Here is a 23544-nt window from a genome sequence, read left to right as displayed (position 1 = left end):
GTGTTTCATTATATTCTCCACATAATGATACCCAATTATTTTAATAAGTTGTTTCAAGTAACAAAAAGAAAAGAACACAATGTGTCTAGCTCAGTATGCGTTATCTGAGAGCTTCACACAGGTGGTTTGTGTTGGGTCTTTGATGTGACATTAAAAGTAAATCAGGACAGGTATGTTTCCTCCCTCCCACAGAGGCCTGGGTGCACCAGACCTACATCAAAGAACTAAACACGACAAAAGCTGCGACCTGTTTTCTGCTGCCAAAAAGTAGCGCTTGAAGACAGCACCACCTCTATAGCTGATGGCTAAACTAGAATGTTTTTGTGTGCTCCATGCCTACAGGTGGCAGTAGACTGTATTTATCAGTCATAATGGTAAAGAGGAAAAGATAAGACTCGTGATAGACAGGGTGTAAACAAAACTCAACTTACTCTGCATTTTACACACAGTCGTGCTAGAAAAAGGGTGTTTTTGGTCACTACCCGGATGGCTGTGCTGACTGGATGAACTATCTGCTAGTCACTGTCTATGAACTCCACAAGCTGCTCAGGGTCTTTGAAGGCTAGCAAATAGCAATAAGCATGATAGTATCAGTTGGCTAAACTGAACAGCCAATCAGCGATTTGCCCGTCTGATGCTGATTCAACATGACTTTCGTAGTAGGAGGGTAGTCGGACAGTTACTTCCTCCACCGTCCGGCCCAGAACTGCTGCTGTGCAACATCACTTTATCTTTCTATCAATGCTGCAGACTTTTCTTAAATCACTGCTTCAGCGATGTGGTCGAGCTTCTTAAAAGGTCTGTGAACTAATTCAATTCACAGGAGGCTAAAATTTAAACGTTTAAAGGATACCAGTCTCTTGAGGGAACAGGGATTAAGATAGGTGTGTGTTTGTGTGTACGTTGCTGGAGGCTGAATAGGTTGACATGTGTGCAGCAGTGTCAGTGGGAGCCTGGGGCTGCAAATGTCTTCTTTTCAGCCTCAGCTTCACACCCCTGCCCTGCTCTGAAGGAGGGAGGGGGCGTTAGGAAAGGACAGAGCAGTGCAGCCCAGCCTGAGCAAACAATGGCTCCTGTTGTCGGGCCTTGGTGCTATTCGCAGCGAGCTCGGCCTCCATCACTATCTGTCTCCTCACCACTGAGAGGAAAGCAGAGATCCTGCAGACACAGAGCGGGTGGAGCCGTCTGGCTGAGAAACTTGCTGCGTTTTTCTGACAAAACACTTTCGGGTGAGTGTGTTTTCTTCCTGTTTCTCTCTCTGATGTGTTTGCACCAAGGAGTGTGATGCCACCAGCTAATTTGAAGTCAGCCCGACATCCACACACGCAGGTTTTTTTTTCCCAGTTTGACACGTATAATGAGGAGCTTTAGTCAAGTGCACTTGTATGTTTTCCTCCATGTCTTGTGCTGAGCCTGTGCAGCTCCAACATATCTGACTTTAAAATAAACATACGTCTGCACGCAGTAAAACCTGAAAACACTTTACATTTTCAGCCCTCAGAGATCGGCTCTACTTTGCTTAATACTCAACAAAAGCAAAAAGATGTTGACATGTCTCCCCTTGAGAGCACAAGAACATGGGTGCAGTAAATATGTATGCATGCACAGCGGCTGCAGACGGCATGTGGGAGTTTGATTCAGCCCTCCGGCCTTCAAATTTATTTAAGATTTCCTGAGGAGCACATCGTGTTTGTCTCTCCATTTGAGAGTTTGTCCATAATGCAGATGCACACTCGAAACGTGTGTGTGTGTGTGTCATTCCCAGATATTTTTTGTTTTGTCTGGAGGTAAGAGGAGATGCACAGATCTTCATCATCCTCCTCCTCGCCACAATGCCTTCTGCTGGTCAGAGTCAGAATGAAAGTGACACAGATGAATCATTTTCCTGAAATTACCATGTGTTTCACAGCTCATAAGCTGTGCTGATTCCTGTGTTTTAGCAGCCAGCCTTTAGTAAAAACCACATCACATGACTTTTTTGTCAGAATTCTGACCAAATAAATAGTCAATGTCATTACAACATTTTTTAAAATTATTTTTTTACAGTAGCTGTAATCCTCCTTCATAATTTCTGCTGTAGTTCTACTTTCTATGTAGAAACAAACAAGACCCCTGAAGTCCTGAGAAAAACTCAAATGCACAAAAGACTTTAAAGGTTCACAGTTGTTTGTTTATCATCATGTGCTCCGTGATGATCACATGTCTGATGCTGCTGTGAGAACAGAGCACTCTCAGGGTTGCATTGAACAGTCTGGGACAAATGGGCTGTTTGTGTCTGAGTGCGTTTCTCTGTGCACTCCCTGTTTATGCAGGTTAAGTGAAAATACAAGCTGCTCATCATACATTACATGGTCGCTGGTTTTTGTATGATAATAGTTTTTTATGTGGCTGGTTTGCGTCACTCTCCGCTTTGGTATGAGCTGCAGCTGCTGCCTTTGTTTTCTCCGTTTCAGGGCCATTTTGTCTACAAACACAGTCTTAAATGCACCCACGCTCATGCTTGACTGGGATCAGTCAAGTTTATTAGTCAGCTGGGTTTTTATAAACAGAGCTCTTGTGTCTGTCGTCCTTCAGTCACAGAGAAACAGTTTCTGTTAGTTAGCAGTTAGATGTCAAGGAGGCATTGATGCTCAAACCCCAGCAGGGAGGGAGGAAGAGTATTAATCAAGTTAGTATTCAGTGACCTTTTTAAACTAGTTTGAACATTTCTGCCTTTAAATGTGCGAATGATTAGTTATAAAGCACAACCTGTGCTTTATAACGTGTTTAACCAGGCGTCTATTTACAACTGGTTAAGAATGTATGTGGCTTCATTTGTGTTGACAGTTTTCTGAAGAAGTTGAATATTTCTGATTGACTAATTATTACAGACTCTTGCAGCAGTTTCAGGAAAAAACTGTGGTGTTGCCTCACATCGTCTGCATCATGACCAAACAGTTGCACTTGGATACACAAAGTAATAACTGTTCAACAGAAAAACATTCATTCTACCAGTCGATCATTTTCATGTGAACAAAAAGAACTTTTTCACCTGCTCTCCGGTTCTCTTTGCAACCCGCTGATGGACTGATAAAGGTGCAGCTGTGACGAGCTTCATCTCAGTCAGCTGTTCACAGGATGTCATCGGTCACATTGACCTCAATGTGGAAGCTCCTCTGTGTTGTTCACTGTCACACGGTTTGACTGACTGATGTCTGTCTTTGCTTTCAGCTCTACGATAAGATCAACACCAAGTCGTCCCCACAGATCAGAAACCCCCCCAGTGATGCTGTGCAGAGAGCCAAAGAGGTGAGAGGACGCCTCCCGTCTGTCTTCACATGCTTTGTGTGCAAGATGAATGAATTTAACACAGATTCAGTAGAAGCTGGCTTTTCTTTCTACACATCTGTCGGGCTGCTCTAATCTCTAGACTCTGGCTCACTAAAGCTCTAACTCATCACTGCTATGGATGATTTGAATCACCTTTCTCAATGTGGGGCTGCTCGAGGTGTGTTCGCTGTGGCATCAGTGATACTTAGAATTAAAGAATGTGAAAAATAATGAAAAATAATCTTCATAAACAGTGGACAAAAACATTGTATTTAGGGTTGTGTTTCTTTTAATCAAATGATATATAGATCATATATTAACACAGATCTGACAGTGGGCGTTTCTTATGTACTGCCCTTGCTCTTGGAAGCTTCTTTGCCGTTGTTGGAGGACTCACGGTCTAATAGCAACAGATGTTTTTCACTGCAGGAACTTGTGCACAGACAACTGAATGAATTACTTTGAAACTAAAATAATGTAAAATCTTTACATTTCTTAGCGGGTTCAAAAGTGTCTTTGTTTCTGTGCTTTCTATGGGCATTTACAGACATTTTGGACTTATTGCAGCCTGTGTCTGTTTAACCACTGACACATGCCATGGAACTCTTTCAGGGCAGTTTGTAGTGCACAAAGAAGACCTCTCTGCGGGGCAGGTCAGGATTCTTTCAGTGTATATTCTTACTTACAGTTAAGCTGACGTTTTGGGGATCTCAGCTCCCTCAGGTGTTTCTTTCTGTTTGGAATTATTTTTTATGTTATCGTCTTGTGGGTGGAAACAGAGATTTCAAGACAAAGCAGACTGATGAAGTTTGGTTTTGCACAAGGACAGAGTAGAGTAGAGTCATTGCAAAAGCTTATTTTCTCTAAAACTATTCCAGTGTTTAAGGTCCTTCCCTTCACTGCTCTGTTTTCTGTAAACAGAATCTGAGAGGACAGAAGTCTATTCATAGTTGGTATTATTAGCATCAGCGAGGGAGTTTTTAGGGTGATGCTTTAGAGGCTACAGTGCATCTGATTAGTGGAGGTTAATCCTACAGCCTGGAGGGAAGACCCTTATGGACATAATAACACTGCAAACTGTAGTATTAATGAGACATAAATAAATGCATGTTATTTTTGGCCAAGCCTCGCTGTGTGAAGCAACAGGGTCTACGTTTCCTCTCCTGAGTTTTATTTCTTCAGGATGTGCTGTCAGAACACTGTGACCAGTTTACACTCGGCTCTTTTCATAAAGATCTGGAGCTTCTATATTTGACCTTCCTCATTATAAACACTGTTAAGTGCAGCACACACACAATGGTGGTTTATTTGTCAGCTGTTAGCGTGGTCTTGCATAGAGTTGCACTTTGGTCTCCAGGGGCTGCAAGTGATGATGAACTCACATGTTGGTGTGTTTACCTGCAACAGTGGTGCAGGATACTGGTGCTTAACAAGGAGGGTGACAGCATAGGGAGTCCTGAATCAGTGGTGTGCATTGTGTGGGTTTTTTATGTACACAAAACGCTGCCATGTTTACTCTGTGTGCTTTGTTGAGGGAGCAATTAAAAAAGTCTGTACAGTGAGGGAGTGGGTGAGCGCTGGCGTCGTAAATCCCAGAGCTGTTAAGGCAGAGAAAACCATTTAAAGGGAGCGGGCTCTGTTTTTATGTGGCTTTGGTTCATGTCAAAGAGATCTGGCTAATTAACACAGCTCTGCTGCGTTGTGTCTGACACATTCACAGAGCCTGCTTCACATTTTCCTCCTTAAATCAGCTGAGATGGATCAAGAGTTGTGTTGTAATTTTAACCCTAACCCTGGTATCTACTCCAAACGGCCTGAAATGTGCCACTAACATCATTCTGTGGGTTTACTTCCAGGGTCCCACACTTAGTACCTTTTTTGACTTCCTGTCTGACCAACCAGAACACCTTTTGCTTTATACCTCCTGAATCCAGTCTTTGAGCTCTGGAACTGGGGCTGGCCTAATTTGGGGGCAAGCTTTCCAACCACCCATGACATGACGTCACTTTGACGATCATGATCAAGACCCCCCTTAACCTACCCCTAACCACCCGGTGGTGGTGACTGCTCTGTTTATGTCAACTCACTGTTTTTATTACTTCTCTTCACTGGTTGGGTGGCAGATCAACTCCACACACCACATTTGTGAATTGCTGTGACTTACTCTTCCTCTAGACTGATGTAATGATCGTGTGAGTCAGGAGTTCTAGCACAGCACATCATGGTGAAAGTAGCTTCAGAGCTTTTTATTGGATGATGGTTTCTTTGACTTAAATAGCAACTGCTTAATGAGCAGTGGCTCATGGCTCCTTCAGTGCAGTTTGACCTCAAAGTAACTCATCATTTAATCTTTATTGTCTTTGTCTTTTGGGACAAACCCCCACTAAACCTTCCACTTCTGTCTGCTGATTCACTCTGGCTGATGCTGAAATGCACTCAGACTTTAGTGGTGTTTTTACCACAGTAAGGTAGTGTTATGGTTTTATTTTCATTTTTTTTTAAAAAGCTTTTTTCTGACTGCACAAAATAATTTTTAACCTCAACACTGTTAAACCAAATCTGTTCTGTCAGAATTCTTTTCTGGGAGTTTTCTGCTTTGGCTGTACAGTAGATACTAATCCCACAAGCAGGCTGTTGTTGATGAAAGGCAGAGGTGTAGTTTCACTTTCCCCCGTCATCACTGACCTTTTAAACTCTCACATGTGAAGCTTGAAAAGAACGGCCTGTATAACCCATCTTCCTGTGTCTTCCTTCACTTGAAGAGTTCCTCCCAAGATGGAGCGAGTGGCGCTTTGAAACATCTGGAATATGTAAGAGCTCATCACAATCCTGCTGTGTTCACAATGCTGCTGCGGAGAGAGATAAAATGTTGAACTCAGTGGAAGCTATTTGAACTGAGAGCTTTGTGGCAGCGTGCTGTCCTGGTATAATAACGTGTGTATACTGCTGTGAATTCATCTCGATGAAAACGATAAAAAGTCAAAATCTCTGGTGTGCTCTATGCTTTCAGGGACTGGAATGGTCAGTAAGGCAGCATACGTGGCCTAGCCGCAAAGAAGCCAAAGTAGTTCTATAATTTCACATAAATCTTAGAAATTTTTAAAGCATACTACCAAGGTCAAATACTATTTATAGTTTTTATATACATATATATGTGTGTTTGTGTGTGTAGGCATTAAACAATATAAATGTACATTTCGCAGAACCTTCTCCACAGGTTGTCCTTCGTATTTCTTCAGCTCACACCAGCAAAGAGTCCAAAGTGGGAACCATTATGATACCATCAGGAGAGCAAGAGCTAATCAATGATTTGTTTTTTTATGATATCTGTAGCTGTTAGCACCTCCTGTTTTTTCATGGATACACAGACAGCTGCAAATAGGTTACCTTGAAACTAAAGTGATGTAGAGTCTTGATATTTCTCAGGCAGGTTCTGAAGTTTCTTTGTTTTGTTTTGTAGTTTCTATCAGCATTAACAGACATTTATTTACTGTGGATGTTTCTCTTGAAGATTAAAATGGCATCAACAATGAAAATTAGCCATGAGCCACTAGTCCATGAGGTGGACCTGCTGTATGTATGCCTCACTCAAGTACACCTAATAGCCCTTCAGAGACACTTAGATGTACACACATCGATTGTCAAGCATACTTGAGATAGAGAGTACATCATAACTCCACCACACATGCACACCCCTGCAGAGGCCTCACCTCTACAATGCCACATTCAGCAGTCAGGCGCAACATAACTGGAGCTGACATCAAACCAAGTCATGTCAAAAGGGCAGAGGGAGGAGAAAGAGGAGGAGCTAATCCTTGACCAGATTCCCTGATTTAGTATGTGGAGTCCAATCTTTGCCTCATACAGGCTGTGAAGGTTTAGGAGGAGTCAGGGGAAGTCTAACAAGAGGGGACTGTGAGGTTGTTGGGTCGCTCTTCACACACATACACTGTGTGGGGTACAGCAGGGACAGCGGGCTGTGCAGGTAGAGAAGCTGCTGCGGTTTAACTCGTCCTGTGTTTGTGTCCTCAGGTACTGGAAGAGATCTCCTGCTACCCAGAGAACCACGAAGCTAAAGAACTCAGACGGATACTGACCCAGCCACATTTCATGGTGAGTTGATGCACACACACACACACACACACATACACACCTCAAAGACAGGTGAAGGTGGTTCTTTTTCAAACATTTAGTGTTGCTGTTGAATAATCCAACTATGTTCAGCACAGCAGGCCTGACCAGCCTCTGTTCAGTCAGAAAGGTGTCAGTCTCTACTTCCCTAATGCTCTTGTTTCTGCTGCATTGGTGTAAAGGTGCTAAATGATTTGGAGGAACTGTGTCAGTTTCAGAAAGATTTATGACTCCTTCCCTTTTTTTTCAAAATGTTTTGCCACCAACAAGGTCGGAGCGAGATGTATCAGACCCTCAGATACCGTAGAACGTACACACAATGATATTTATTTGGCTTTCTAAGTTCAAGTACCTCAAATCTTCTACATTCAACAGTGCCTCTGCTGTTCAAAGTGTCTGCCGAGGTGACCTGCAGGATTTAATCCAGTCAGGGGAAAGTCCTTCTATGGCTGTCAGCGGCCTCCCCTGCTAATCCCATCACATTAATGTGTCTGATTTCCATCTCTGATCAATGACCTGCTCAATATCAGATGGACAGACTGTCAGAGAGGGGAGGAGGGGAGTGTAAGGGGAATGCAGAGATGAGAAGCGAGTCTGGACTGTGAGGTGAGGAAGGAGGGGAGGTGTGGATGAAGGTCAGTAAGGCGTGTTCTGATGCGATGTGCTGTGTTGGGTCAGAGGCCTGGCTCCTTCAGGACGCAACAAGAGCGCAAACTGACGTGTTCCGCATTCCAGCGAGTTCAAGGGAGAGCAAAATCCAGACGAACCGTGCTGAGGTTTCATGTGTTTGCATGTGGATCTGAGTGGTAACAACACACAGAAAATACAATCAAAAGCAGCTTTTTATCATGTCTCATGCTCTTCTCACAGCAGATTGGTCATGGGATTTTAAGCCAGGCTAGCTGCTTCCCACGCTTAATGATGGTAGAAGCAGAGAGGACTCTAATCATAAAAGAAATCAATTTCTTTGATCAATTATTCAAAATGAGCACTTATGATGAATTCAATGAGTCAAAGGGGGTTGTAGTCCTACAGTTCTTAGTTTCAGGTTGGGGGTGGATTTCATATTAGGTGTTAATCAGTGTGGTGGTGGTAAAATGTATCAAACCTTCTACAGGTTTCTACAAACTTTGTCATTTATAATTTCCACGTCAGAAACATTCTGCAATGTGACTTTTGAAAATGTCTTCTCGGAGAACAGGATCTGGCAGAAAACACATTTTTAGTAAACCAGTCTAAAACTAACCAGTCAAAACTAGAGTACCAGTCTTTCGCTTCTGCTCTGCTTCTCTTCCCCTCTTTTTTTAACACACACACCCACACAGCATGATCAGTTAACCCCTTAACCCTGTCCTCATTAGTGCACCATCACACACACAACCTCTCCTTCCTCTGGATTTCTTAGAACATACAGTTTCTCTCTTACATAATGTTTTTTGACATGGCAGTTAGAGACGCTGCTGCTGCCCTGCTTACCCTTCCTCAAATGTGTGTTTGTGTTGCTGAGGGGAAGACGGTGACAGGGTTCCTCTTTTGTTGAGGTTTGATTGCTGTCTTCTGAAGTTCAGACCGGTTTGTTCAAGTGCCACTCAGGGGCTTCTGTGGTTGTCAGATGAGTGAAGTCGAGCAGTCTGTGGGCATTTGTGAGGCAGCGTTGACACAAGACCTGCTGCTTCAGCTCGCACAAATGAGCAGCACCTGTGGAAAGGAGAGAGAACACCTTAACATACTGCAGAGCAGAGTTAATCCCTCCTGCTCTGGAGAATGATGACTGCCATAAAATACTGTCCACACATTCCACATTGTAATGAGTTTTCAAGCTGAAATTACTTTTATTTCACTCCATTAGCGTGGGAGTCTGGTCCAAAGGATCCTGCAATTAGTGCACCAGAGCAGAGCCACATGGAAGTGCTCCATGTTTGTTGTTTTCATACTGTAATTTGTCCACTCAGCAGTATGTTGTATGTCCACAGGCCTTGTTGCAGGCCCACGACGTGGTGGCCCACGAGGTTTACAGCGACGAGGCTCTGCGTGTGACGCCTCCACCCACCTCGCCCTACCTGAACGGAGACTCTCCAGAGAGCGCCAACGGAGACATGGACCTGGAGAACGTCACCAGAGTCCGCCTGGTCCAGTTCCAGAAGAACACAGACGAGCCCATGGTACAATATCACACTCAAGTCAAGGGATGCACCTTTCAGAGGACCAGTTGCAGGATGGGTTCATTTTGAAGGCTCCTTCTAGGTCCTTATTTTGGCAGCAACAGATGCATCAGGTGGATTATTTACAGGGCAACATATCCCAGGAAGTAAATGCATGGATTAATTTAAAACACAACTCAGTGGTCTCCACAAACTGAACTGTAATGGTCTGAGAGTAAACATGAAAATATCAGATGCAGGTTGCTAGGTGACAGGACCTCTGTCTGATAAGCAGGAAGTCCTGCACAGACCAAACTGTCCTTTTTTAACAGCTTGGAGGTATATACTTTCACAAGCTATTAGATCAGACCTCCAGTTGTGTGCTGCAGAACTCTTCATTGTTTTTGTGACTAACTGGCTTTATTTTTAGGCCTCCCTTATAGCATTGCGTTGTAACAATCTGCTGCATTAGACTTTTGCACACTTTCTTCTGTATTCACTTATTGTGACTGTGTGGAACCTGAGGCTGTTTGCACTGATTCCAGATTTGTGTGTGTTGATTCACTGTAGGGTATCACGCTGAAGATGAACGACTCGAACCACTGCATTGTGGCCAGGATAATGCACGGAGGAATGATCCACAGACAAGGTACAGCCCAGGTTTACGCCTGCAGCTTTACATTTCAGACACAATGACTCATTTTCACACTTCACAAGTCCAGTCCATGTGGGCAGAGACCTGTACTAAGCAAGGTCTGTAAACTAGTCACAATAAACAATGGTTTCTTCTTCATATACGCCTGAGCCAACACCTGTGATTTTCTTGTTGAAAAAAGTCCATCAGCTGGTAACAAAAAACAGATTTCCATGTTCAAACCTTCTACAAAGTGTAGCAGGAAATTACCCTGGCAAGAAGTACACATAGAAATCACATGATCAGGGCTACAAAAGTCACATGACTGCTTGAGACTGAGAGAAAATCGAACTATTAATTTTAAAATTAAACCGTAGTTTGAGGTTTTGCTGCTTATCTCCTGAAAGTGAACCTTTTGGACAAAACTGCTCTTTTCTTTTATTTTTTTAGAACGAGCAGTTTATCCAAAAAAAGACATGATAATATAAAGTTAACACTCTGTATGTTCAGTGTATAGATACAAAGCTTTAGAAGACATGTAGAACATGAGCATGTTCACCGCATTAATCCTCAGCTGGAACTTTGTCACAAAATTCATGATGTATTATCTCGGGTACTTCATCTTCACTTCAATGGTTTTGCAGATTTACTGTTATTAATTATGCTGGAGGCAGAAAACTCAGGTGTTTTTTCATAAAGAAATTCCTCCTTATTCTCTCAAAGCTCAAGGTGACACTGTTAACTCTCAGTTGATTATCATGTGCTTCTTGAAAAGCCATCTCACTTACAAAGAATGTTTTTTTTTTGTTTAAAAAAGGGCAAATGAAACGCTGTGTGGCTCTCATGAGAAGTTTTTCTTTCTTTCTCTCTTGCTCGTTTCCTTTCAGGAACGTTGCATGTTGGAGATGAGATCAGGGAAATAAACGGCATCAGTGTGGCCAACCAGACTGTTGAGCAACTGCAGAAGATGCTGGTGAGTGTGTGAGATTACAAAGTGTATCACTCCATCACTGTAAAATGCCACATCCTGAGGGGAAGATAACATGAAACTCATGGTATGTATCTGTACGCTTGTGTGTGTTTATTGTCCACAGAGGGAGATGCGAGGCAGCATCACCTTCAAAATAGTACCGAGTTACCGGACACAGGGCTCCTCGTATGAGGTAACGCCTCTCTTTCACCTCCTCTTCCTCCTCCTCTTCCTCTTTACTTCTGATTGTGAGCTCCTGATCTGGTTACTAACTGCTTGCCTGGTCATCGAGCGCTTGTGTGGGGATGTGTAACCCAAGTATGTTGTGTGTATGGGGTGTACTGTGTGTGTTTTTGTGTGTGTTTTGCTGTGTTTTGCTAAGGCTGGGTCAGATATTCAGCACACCAATTTCACAACCAAGATACCGGAACTCCTTCTCTCCTCCCTTCCCACCCTTCCCGCACTGATCCGTGAAGGAGCCACACCTCTCTGTGTGATCCTGACCTGCTGCTGTCCAAAGACAAACTCAGACCTAGGTAGACAAAATAAGAGTAACACCTCAAATCTGCGAAACCTTATTTCGATAAGGTTCATTTGGTCTTCACCTATTTATGAACTATGATAGAATTCTTTTTAGTCAGACCAGTGTTTCTTGTGTTTTACCTTGACATGTTTCGACTACTTCCTGCACGTCACGTAACATCATGTGACTTCTGAGGAAGACTGCAGGAAGTAGTCGAAACATGTCAAGGTAAAACACAAGAAACACTGGTCTGACTAAAAAGAATTCTATCATAGTTCTGCGAAACCTTTATGGACCTATTCATGGCCCTCTTACTATTTTATGATGTTTTTAATATTTATTTATGTTTAAAAGGTTCATTTACATCAAAACTTAAGGCATTTGTTGCAAACAATTTAGTTTAGTCCACCCTCTTTTTAAGAGCTATTGATTAACACACTGCTACGCTGCGGTCACAGAGGCACACTGTTTAGACACCATCTTCCTCAAACACAATGATAACAGTAAGTATGTGTGTCGAAAGACTTAAAATACAATGAGAACGTTCTCATTCGCCCTGAGCACTGACCGTAAGGCGCGCATCATAATACATGTAGAAATAAACCTTGTGGTTTATGAACCATTTTATTGGTATGCAGTGTATATTCTTTATTTAAATAGCACACTTCTGGACTTTTCCAGGGAAAGTCCAAAAACACAATTGCATTTGGGCACTATAAGTAGAAACCAGCACTTATAAAACTGAATGGAAGCAGTTATAACAACAACTGATGCAGCTTCAAATCCAAAGTGTCACCTTGGCACCTTGCCTTTACAAACCATATATGTAATTAGTTTAGATGTTTTGGAATGGATTGGCAAAAAAACTAAAATAGGTGACATGGTTGGTGTGGTCATCTGTATTTAGGTTAAACTCACAAGTTTAAACTACAAAAGAGAGCTTTTATTTTGAAATGTCTGCATCAAAACCTGCTTGTGTGCACTTTTAATCTGATAATTTTCTACAAGTGACGTATAGACTAAATAGCTATAGCATATGGAGCTCCAATATCTACTCAAATATTGGAAACATTAGTAGTTATGCTTGCCGATTCTAGTTCCGTAATCAAAAAACAAATCAACCTTGCTCTGTTTTGTAATGTAAGCCTTTATATGACAGTTTTACACTGCACCAAGACATGTTTGAGTTCTCTCCATTTGTAGCCATAGTTGTGCTGTTTCTATAGAGGTGCAGGTTTTTATATTGCACTGAAGAATGAACCCACCGTGACTAAGCAAGTGTCAAAAACTGCTTGGGGTTCAGAGGGTTAATACTGTAGTTTCAGCTCCTTTGGTCATGCAGCACACAGAGACATGTAGTCGAGGCTCTGAGCTGTGACCATCTGTGGTAGTGATGACCTCACCATCATCTCATGTCAATCTATTGCCCCCCTGTGGTGATGACAGGACATGCAGGTTGGAAGGCTGGTGGTGCTGCTGTACGTTTGGTTGATGCATTTCATTACGTCTACCCTGCGGTGGGTCTCGATTGTGTTCTACAATTATACCCTCCCCATCTGTCACTGCCCAGAAATGTGTGAGCGAGAGTGTGAGTGTGTGTGTGTGCTCGTGTGCTGGTTGTGCACTGCTGACCTGTGTGTCTTATTTCAGAAAGAGTCCCCCACAACCTCCAGACAGTCCCCTGCCAATGGCCACTCCAGCATTAACAGTTCTATCTTGGTAAGGACCCCCACCCCGAGAAAAACCCCACAGACAGACCATCTCTCTCTCCTCTCTCCCCTCCAGTGCGTCTCATTTGCCAAACTGATGTGTCATGGTATTTTTACATGTGTTTTTCCATCTTTGTGTTTACTCCTGTTTCAAACTGAGTTATGATGGTCACAGTAGAGAGATTTAGAAGTAGACGGGTCGTGTCGAACCTGTGTCCTCTTCCCGGTTCATCTGTTCGAGCCAATGTGTCCGATATCTCAGTTTACAAATTGGTGTGCCTCATAAAGCCTGCTGCGTGCTGTGCTAATACACTGGGCCTCCTCCAGTGGTCACAATAGGGGGACACACTCTCACTCTGCACTGAACACTGAACCTAATCAGGTCCTGCAGCTCCCTTGTTTCCCTGCCATGGCTCCAGACAGACACTGTGGTCGTGCTGATGCTGCAGCTGCTTTGCTTGCTCTCTGCTTGCTTGGTTGCTCCACAGCCAGATCTGCTTTAACAGATGAAAACCTCTTTCCTGTCTCTGTCTTTTTGTTTTACATGAGCTATAGCTAGATTGCAAAGGAATGTGCGAATATCTTTTGTGTCTTAAGTTTGTATCTTGCTTAATTATATGTCTCTGTCATCAATGGTTTCCTTCCACAGGACCTGCCATCCACCATCCAGCCAAAGGCTCGCCAGGTGAATAAAAGTCACTCACTCACTATCTCCCCTATGTAACTCCTGCATCCCTCCCTTTTACACAGAAGTGTCAATTTAGGTTTTTGACCCCCTTGCTTCACATCTTATTATTTAGATTCATATATGTTAAGCTGTTTGTTTGGACTGGGTGCTGACTGAGGCACTCATGATGTAACCAAACCCAACAATTAGGACATCCTACTTGCTACTACTTACAAAAACTACTTATGTGTATTTGGATACCCACACAGAGACATTCAGAATATTGGAATCTCACCTGTGACAAAAATGCATTACATTTAAATTCTATAATTTACATTAAATAAGGCTGCAGCTGTACAGCTTTTATCAGCACAAAAAGTGGCGTAGACACAGTGCATCTGGATTCAAATTACACTCACTTTTAAAGGAGTGTTTGGGGAAATGAGATTTTATTGATTTAGAGGAAAGTCCAAGAGGAAAGTAGTCAGAACAAAGCAGTCAGTCTCTGGATCCATAAAGAGCAGGAAGCCAGAGAACAATTTTGTCACTCACAACACGCACACATCTTCATGATCTTTCTCCCCTCATCTGTGCTCTCTCACATTCACACACCTCCCCTCAGGGACAACACACAGAAGTCACACTGCAGTGGTCACTGAGTGTCACGGTCTGAAACCAGACTGACAAAAACAACCTGATCCAACAGATCAACACAGTGTGAATGTGGATGCTATGTAGACTCAGCTAGACCAGGATACTGCTTGACCTATTTATATAATATTTAACATTTTACGGGTGCAATTATGAAAAAGTCAAGTCTCAGGATTGACCATACAGACCTAAAACAACACCAGCTCTTGGAAATCTGAACATAGCCCCAAACGTCTCACTGTTTTACACTAAGCCAGTGATCACTGTGGTGCCTGACGCAACAGCACCTCACTACCTTCAGTTAAACTGTGTGCGTGGTAACAATGGCACAGGCATTGTTGAACCCATAGACCAGACAGATTATTGTAGTAACATGCATGAGAATCTGGTTATACAGCTACAATACCAACTAAATGCTGTGTCAGCGTCTCCCATTAACCATTTCATGTCATCACAGTGTTGTTCTTCCCCGTTTCCTTTTAACATGAATACACAACGTCATGCTGTCTCACTTTTCTAATGTTGTAAAGGGAAATCAAAGCACAGTTGCTGTCAAAGGTTGTTGTAAATACACCAGCAGAGGGCAGTGCAGGTCACAACATGTCACAGTCTAAGCTCAGAGGTGCAGAGCCTGATCTCCACTCACACTTGTGTCAAGTAAATATTTAAAGTGTTTGTTAGAGTTCTCCAGCCTCATCCTGTCACACCATCATTAACCTCCACCCTCCACCCGCCCTGCCTCCATACTGCTGTTTAGACATTGCATGATGTGTGTGATGCTTTCAAATCCTAGATTGCATCCAGACCTCCAACCAAGGACAAAATGTCCGTTAAGGTAAGAGACAGCCTTTACCGCCACTTCCCCAGAAAAGAAACACTGTTCTACACTTTTGTACCAACTGACTTCCACACAGTGTAAAACCGTAATGAGTGTGTCGAAAACAGGATGACTGTTGTTTTGATCTAATGGACACATAAACAATGCCTGTGCTGTAATTACCAGTATTGAGAGGCTCATTAACAGCTGAGCAGCAGGTTAATCTCACTGCAGAAAGCCCGTCCATGGAAACCTGTTTCCAAGTTAGCAACAGTTACCTCCACCCAATGAGCCCATGCCCCATGAGAACCCACTGCTCATTGCCTATATTGTCATGATATGCAAAACATACACTATGTAGCCACATTTATCTTTCTTTCCATTCCCTGTACCCCTCTCCATCATCCACATCCTCCCCCGATCTCCTCCCCCCTCTGTTAGCTCACGTTTGTAACCTCTGTTTCACCACAGATCTACGTGAGGGCCCAGTTTGAATATGACCCCACTAAAGACGAACTCATCCCCTGCAAAGAGGCCGGCATCCGCTTCCGAGTGGGGGACATCATCCAGATCATATCCAAGGATGACCACAACTGGTGGCAGGGAAAGCTGGAGAACACGAAAAACGGCACGGCGGGCCTCATCCCGTCGCCAGAGCTGCAGGAATGGTGAGACAAAGGCACTTTTAAAGGGATGAAAGCAGGAAGACAAAAGCCACATTTCCAGGACAAGTAACAAGAACGTAAAGTTCTAAGTTCTGAAAACAGTCAGACTATTTATTTATTTTATCTTCACATTCACCAGTCATGTCCAAATGAGACCTGTAATTATTGGGTAGGCAAGTGGTTGCAGCTGTGTGGCTACCTCCGCTTTAAGATGGCCTCTGTTTGACATTATTCATTTGCCCGCTTCCTGCTCATTATACAGTGTTAGGTTTATTCTGCACTGTTTGTTCCATATACCTGTTGAGATGTGTTCAAATCTCACTTTGCATAAATTCAGAGGATTTCTCATGTAGCTCTATTTTTGTGTACTGTTTTTTTACACTAAAAATAACATTCATGGACATGTTTTTTTAAACACGGGTAAACATGACTTTCCTGCAGATTTGTGTCTGGAATACAGTTTTAGTAAACAGTGAAGGTCTAAATGATGTTTATGTGCTACCAGACAGACAGAATCTGTTGCTTAGGTGGCAAAGAAGAAGTCAAATTAGCATGGGTTTACTGCCGGCTGGAGCTTAGACTGATAAATACCTGAGTGCTTCAGAATTGTTCGTCGTAGGAGTGAATGCTGATCTTGTCCACTGCAAACAGGCCAGATGATGGTGGAGGAAATGCAGGGCAGAAGATGTTGAGTAAAACCTCCACATTATCACTGGAAGTTCCCCTTTTCTATATTTTTGAAAGAACAACAAGCCTCTGGAGACTGAAGCTCTGATTCCTGTGATGGGAACAAAAAACAAGTGTAGCTGAATAATGGCTTATTTTGTTTCTTCCACTGTTACAACACATCAGCCTGACATTAATTGCAACTCTGTCTGTGTGTCTGTGTTGTAGGAGAGTGGCCTGTATAGCCATGGAGAAGACCAAGCAGGAGCAGCAGGCCAGCTGCACCTGGTTTGGCAAGAAGAAGAAACAATACAAAGACAAGTATTTGGCAAAGCACAATGCAGGTGCGTCACACACACACACACACACACACACACACACACACATCTATATTCACATGCATGTGGACAGTCCCATCACTCCCTACAAGCATGCATGCACTGTATGTAATGTTTACATGTGTGTGTGTGTGTGTGTGTGAGTAGATGGATCTTGTATGTAATCAGATCTTCTCCAGTATCAGAGACCACAGCCAGGAATGACACAGAAAGCTGCCAGTGCAGCAGAAACCTTATACGAGCACAGGGGCGATTTAGGGAAATGCAGGCGGCTTGTGGATGTTTACTCCACAGATCTCTGCCTTTTTTTTGGGCTTAGTTTTAATTTGCATTCACAAGACGTGTAGGACGTGTTTACCATTTATCTCTTAAGCAAACATGCAGTGTCAAATAAAGAGGAATCTGCAGCAGATATGTGATCACTACTCTGATATCACTGCTATGTTTCTGATGACGTGTGTTTGTTACCAGAGCTGTGGCTGAGTTCCCTGCTGAGACAGGGGGAAGTGGTCAGCAAGGGTTCTGTTGTGTAAGCTTGTGTAGCTTCATAGTTTTTGTCCTCTTCTTTACAGTGTTACTGTGCTGCATTTTTTTTCACACATGTAAAAGAAAGATTCAAAATGTAACGAGAGAGAGTTGCTAGAAGTTGATATTTCTTAAGTAAAGTTTAAACAAGCTGAAAAAACTGGTGACTCCACAGGACACTGGGCTCTGTGCAGCTGGGAGTTCTGAACCAGGAGCTTCGTGGTCTCACGTGTCTGTAATTAGTGCACTTGGAGCTTCACGCCTCCTGTGCACTGAGGAGCAGGTGTGTTTGGCATCATGCAGCAAATCTAAATCAGGAGCCAAACCAAATCTATACACCCTGTCACACTGGCTCTGCTTGTTTTGATCTTTAAACTCCGGTGCAGTCTTCTGTAAAGTGAGCTGAGTAGTTAAGTATAAACAGAGTAATGGAAGGGATGATGACTGCAAACAAAGACTTAATTCTTTGTTGTATGTTGCATCTGTGTGTGCAGCTTATCTCAAAGGATTATGGGATATGAAAGATGATATATGCAGTTCTGATGATGTGACAGAAGGCAGGCTGAAGTGTGTGTGTATGTGTGTGCATGTGTACATCAGAATATCCAGTTCAGAAGCATGTCTGTCAGCCCATGCACCCTGACACCCAGCTGACTCATCAGTCATTTGAAGGGCAGGTTGTCTAAAGCAGGTTTTTCTAGCACTGTAATGGTTCATTATGAACAGGGAGGAGTGTCACAGCAAGGAAAACCTGTTTGAATGTCGGTATGGGCACCTGGCTGAAGAAGCTGTGAACCTTTCCTTCACACAAAGGCATGGAAATTAACTAGCATGCAAAATAGAATATAATCATAAATGCATGGGGTCCATTCCACATTTTAACCTGGGATAATCAATACTGATTCTATTCATCACATCACTTACTGACAGATCCATTCATTTAGTCTTCTTCATACCTAAATGTCTCATTATTTCCTGGGAATTCTCATCAGAATCAAAGATAACATGATGTGTGTTTACATTCTGAACCACAAAACAGACTTTAGTAACAGAAGTTCCAGGGTCTGTTTTAATATTTACCATCCAAGAACTGAGATAAAGACCCAAAACATGTCTGTCAGCATCATTTACAGGAAGAAACCTGGTGATAAGACTGATATATTCCCAGGAAATAATCATTTTTATCCTCCATCTCAAACCAGTCACACCCAGGCTCTGTGGTGTCATTACCACCCTCAGCGTGTGTGTGAACGTGCCCTGAAACAGCAACAACAGTACATTGTCTCCCATGGTGCTGTGCGGCGCTGCACAGCTGCCCAGCTGTTGTAACTTGCTGTTTGTAACGTTTTGTAATTCTGCTGTTGTAACCATGTTATGACCCCTCCTGTTCATTTCTCTCGCTTTCTCCTACTGAACGGCCTCTCTGCATGTAAGTAACAACCAGTGACAGCAACCACCTCTCTCTCTCTCTCTCTCTCTCTCTCTGTCTCTCTCTCTGTTTATTTAACCCTGTAGATTAAATCAGCTGTCACTGCCAGCGTTTCACTTTTGTTTCTGTTGCTATTCTTCTAAACAACAGAAGACTGAGACAAAACTGAAACTTTGTAGTTTAGTTTGTGTGTGCTGTGATGTCCAGTCATTGTATGACAACATTAGCAGATCTACTAATATAAAATTTTCTAAGTGTAAACAATGATTGAGTCTGGGCAGCAGGTGGCTACTGCTGCTGCTGCACAGAAGAACCTAGTGACTTGTGGGTGTCGTATTTTCTCCTGTCAGCGCCTTGAGACGAGGCTCGTGTTTCAGAGAACACATTGTACAGTGAACAGCTCTGCTTCAACATGTGAAAACGTCCAGCTGGTTTAGTACAGTAGTACAGTGAGTTTGTTCTTGTGAACCACAAAACCTGCAGGCAGGTTTGAAATGCATTTTGTATAAATGTTTGTTTATAATGTAGCTTTCACCGTTAGCATGTGATCAAAGTGAGACTGACAGCGACCTGTGATCAGCTGGTGCTTTTGCTGTTGTAGCTTTCACCGTCTGCTAGTTTTACCTGCACACCGACACCCTGTGCCTTTGCTTATGATGGATAATTATGATGGCAGTAGATAAGATTTGTTAACATCTGAGCTAAATAGAGAGCAGCAGGAAAGAGGCTTATTATCCACATTATCGGGCTTTTAGTCATATTCCTGAAAACAAGGTTCACAGTTAAGCTCATGAGGAAGTCATATGTTATATCACAGATTATTTTTAAACCTTTAAGAAGGTCAAATTAAACTACAAACAATTATTATTATTAGGCTATAGATGATTATTCTGCTGAACAAAATGTGAAGTGTCATCTTTGCAGAGGGCACCTCGCTGCCTGCTGAACTCTATAGATCCAGCTCTCTGAACCCAAGCTGTCAGCTCCACTCACTGATTTCCAGTGAGAAGTTTTAGTCTTTCTCTCCTCTTCATCACATCGTAACTAGATGTGTTTAAGACTCTGTAGCTTTGCCTCCCTCACTCTCTGAAGCTGTCGTTTGTCCCAGCGCTCGCTTCTTCGCCTGTTTTTAATTACTTCTCTTTTCCTGTTCTCTCACCTGCAGTTTTTGACCAACTAGATCTTGTCACGTATGAGGAGGTTGTAAAGCTTCCTGCCTTTAAGAGGAAAACACTAGTTTTATTAGGTGAGTAACGCCAAATGTAGCAGAATAGAACGAGGAGGTCTGCCTTCATATCTGATCCCTCTGACTGTGTGTGTGTGTCTTTATCAGGCGCTCATGGAGTGGGCAGAAGACACATCAAGAACACACTCATAACTAAACACCCTGACAGATTCGCCTACCCTATCCCACGTAAGACACATCACAGAATGACCTGATGTGTGACAGGAAATACACTGCCTCACTTCCTGTGTGTGTGATTCTCCATCCCGCAGACACAACTAGGCCTCCGAAGAAGGATGAGGAGAATGGGAAGAATTACTACTTCGTGTCGCACGACCAGATGATGCAGGACATCAGCAACAATGAGTACCTGGAGTATGGCAGCCACGAGGACGCCATGTACGGGACGCGACTGGAGACCATTCGGAAGATCCACCAACAGGGACTCGTTGCTATACTGGACGTAGAACCTCAGGTGTGTGTAAATCAATATAAGACAATCCGATACGTATCTTGATACAGGGGGTATGAAACGATTCCGAAACAATACATTTTAAAATGGAACGATTCAGTTTTTATGGTAGGATTGCATTACGATATGATACAAAGCCCCTCTGACAAAAAAACAAACAATATTTAACTAAACTTCATTTTCTTGTAGTTTTTACTCTTCTTTAAAGCACTCGGGTCTTTTAAATTAAAACTGATTTCTTATTAAAATCGGTTATTATTTACACCCCTAGTGTAAATACACGTGGTGTAGTTTATTAAAGACGGACATTTGGCCTCTAACACCTGTTTCCTATCAGGCCCTGAAGGTCCTGCGGACAGCAGAGTTTGCTCCTTACGTCGTCTTTATCGCAGCGCCAACCATCACCCCAGGAATCAATGAGGTAAGTGTGCACATTACGTTGAGGCAGTTTGTTTGGTTTTCATTTACATGTTGTGGCTGTGTACAACAAATCAAAACAAAGCCATTACCTAAGGCCGCCGCACACAGAGCATGCATGTGGGCCCGCAGCCTCTCGTTCCGTCGTCTGTTTGTCTCATTCCTCTCTGCATGCTGCATGTGTTTTGTTTCTCTGGCGCGCCGCTCAGATGCCCAGGTGGTGTCGGACACTGCCAGTAAGTAAAACCTGACAGAACAGAGACTGTGTAGTGTTGTTTATGCGTTGTGCATTCCCTGCCATAAGTTCCCTGTATGGTTCTAGTGAGTATGGAGCCAGCTCCTGTTATTTTTTTTCTCCCTTTCACTTCCTCCTCTGCTGAGTAAAGGCCTCTACACACTGTGATTCCCAGCGATCTGACTGCAGGGCTAACATGATGTAATTGTACCATGGAGTGGACAAAGTTAACAGATCTACTAATAGATACACCTGTGGCTGTTAAGTAAGCTACAAATAACATTGTTGCTCTTAGTCTTAGCTCATCGTAGCTAGCTGGCTTACTGACCTGTTGCAGGTTATTAAAAAGCAGTCACTAGTTAAAGTGGAAACTGTATCTGTGTTTAACTGATTGTAATATTAGCTTGTAAACTGCTAGCTAATGTAGCAATCAATTCAGCCCTGGAAGTTATCTGTCTTTTTCTACCCTAGGTAGGAGTTTGTCTGTGTTAGCAGCTGATAAAAAGAAGAAAAACTGTTTTTTTTTTTACAGGTTTCTTTTATTAGGAAATGGTCTACAGGCTGAAAAAGGCACTTGAAAAAGGCAGTGATGGCCATGTTATGCATAAGCATTAAGAATCAATATACATTCATTTTTAGGAATACTAAAGGAACCCTCACAGAACCTTATTTCTATAGTTCTAGGTTGTTGATCATGTCCTTAGATGGCTTATCACACAGTATATAGAGGTCTTTATCGATCTCATATACATGCCCTCCTTAGTGTGTATGACCCTCTCTTACTCTTCCCTTTTAGGACGAGTCTCTTCAGCGGCTGCAGAAAGAATCCGAGATCCTGCAGAAGACCTACGCCCACTACTTCGACCAGACCATCATCAACAATGAGATTGACGAGACCATCAGGTTCCTGGAGGAGGCCATCGACCTGGTATGCACCACCAGCCAGTGGGTTCCTGTGTCCTGGGTCTACTGACCTGCACCACCTCTTCCACCTTTACTCTTTCTGCTCCTCCATCTCAGCAAAAAAAGAAAAAACACTTTGGCCAAACTCTTGTCATTCCCCCTGTCCAGATGAGAATAATAAACCTGTTCACACCGACCAATGGGAAACCTCTCTATACACTGCACCTGATCAAAAAACACCCTCAGCGAACTGTGATAGCACCACAGCATCCAACCGGAATCCTTCTTCTGAACTCTGCCCACACAACCAGAGGCAGACAGTGATCGGACTCTTGCCCTTGCAGACAACCTAGTCATAGTGTTGTATAAAAACAAGAGTTAAACAACAAGTGAATATTGTCATGTCTGTTCTAGCTAGGAGGAACATTTTTGTAGATGTTTGTTTTAAAGAGACAGTACTGTGTCCCATCCTCTCATGTTGATGCACTGCTAGCTCTCCACCCTCACATCACATTGTAGTCCTGTTGGGTGTTGTAGACAGACACTGTCGGTGGGTATTCTGAAGTAAAAGCACACAAATACACTGCAGTGTCTTCACATCTGTAGATCATGTCAGCAGTCCTCATTGTTTATTCATCCCTGTTCTTTTCTGAGCTGTAATGCTAGGGTACTTCCTCTCATCTGTCCTGTCGTTAGAGCTTGGTACAGTTACAGTATGACCCTGCACACACACCTTTGACCCACCAGGTACTAGGTACTGTCTCTTCTAAATAAATCCATAAATGTCTTAGAGATTTGAATGAGGTTATCATGCATGTGGACATTTGCAAGCTTCCATGCTGTCAGTCAGTCAGTGTTCCCCATGTCCCTCTGTAAACCTCTGAGAAAGAAAAGAAGACGATATTTATATATATATATATATATATATATATATTTATATATATATATATATATATATATTTATATATATATATATATATATATATATATTTATATATTTATATATATATATATATATATATATATATATATATATATATTTATATATATATATATATATTTATATATATATATATATATATATATATTTATATATATATTTATATTAAAAGAAAAA

The 23544-nt window shown here is 42.6% G+C and overlaps 1 protein-coding gene across 7 annotated transcripts in view; it reads left to right on the top strand.

Moving 5' to 3' along the window:
- The window catches only part of caska (calcium/calmodulin-dependent serine protein kinase a), a 92167-nt gene extending 68826 nt beyond the window's left edge, over positions 1-23341 (top strand). The window contains exons 12-28 of one of the 7 annotated variants that reach the window (XM_028394370.1): positions 3211-3288; positions 6072-6119; positions 7342-7422; positions 9414-9602; positions 10152-10230; positions 11103-11188; positions 11310-11378; positions 13359-13427; positions 14067-14102; positions 15529-15570; positions 16024-16220; positions 17112-17227; positions 20341-20421; positions 20509-20589; positions 20673-20875; positions 21210-21293; positions 22321-23341. In XM_028394370.1, the coding sequence (XP_028250171.1) occupies positions 3211-3288; positions 6072-6119; positions 7342-7422; positions 9414-9602; positions 10152-10230; positions 11103-11188; positions 11310-11378; positions 13359-13427; positions 14067-14102; positions 15529-15570; positions 16024-16220; positions 17112-17227; positions 20341-20421; positions 20509-20589; positions 20673-20875; positions 21210-21293; positions 22321-22497 (1716 nt within the window). In that variant the 3' untranslated portion in view covers positions 22498-23341. The remainder of the gene's footprint in view (positions 1-3210; positions 3289-6071; positions 6120-7341; positions 7423-9413; positions 9603-10151; positions 10231-11102; positions 11189-11309; positions 11379-13358; positions 13428-14066; positions 14103-15528; positions 15571-16023; positions 16221-17111; positions 17228-20340; positions 20422-20508; positions 20590-20672; positions 20876-21209; positions 21294-22320) is intronic. The other 6 variants (XM_028394374.1, XM_028394371.1, XM_028394373.1 and 3 more) reach the window with 6 other exon arrangements.
- The last annotated feature ends 203 nt before the right edge of the window (positions 23342-23544 follow it).

This window comes from Parambassis ranga, chromosome 21, assembly GCF_900634625.1.
Source record: "Parambassis ranga chromosome 21, fParRan2.1, whole genome shotgun sequence".
Taxonomy (NCBI): domain Eukaryota; kingdom Metazoa; phylum Chordata; class Actinopteri; family Ambassidae; genus Parambassis; species Parambassis ranga.
Note: the sequence above shows the minus strand (reverse complement) of the source record. Positions and strands in the feature narration are given on the sequence as shown.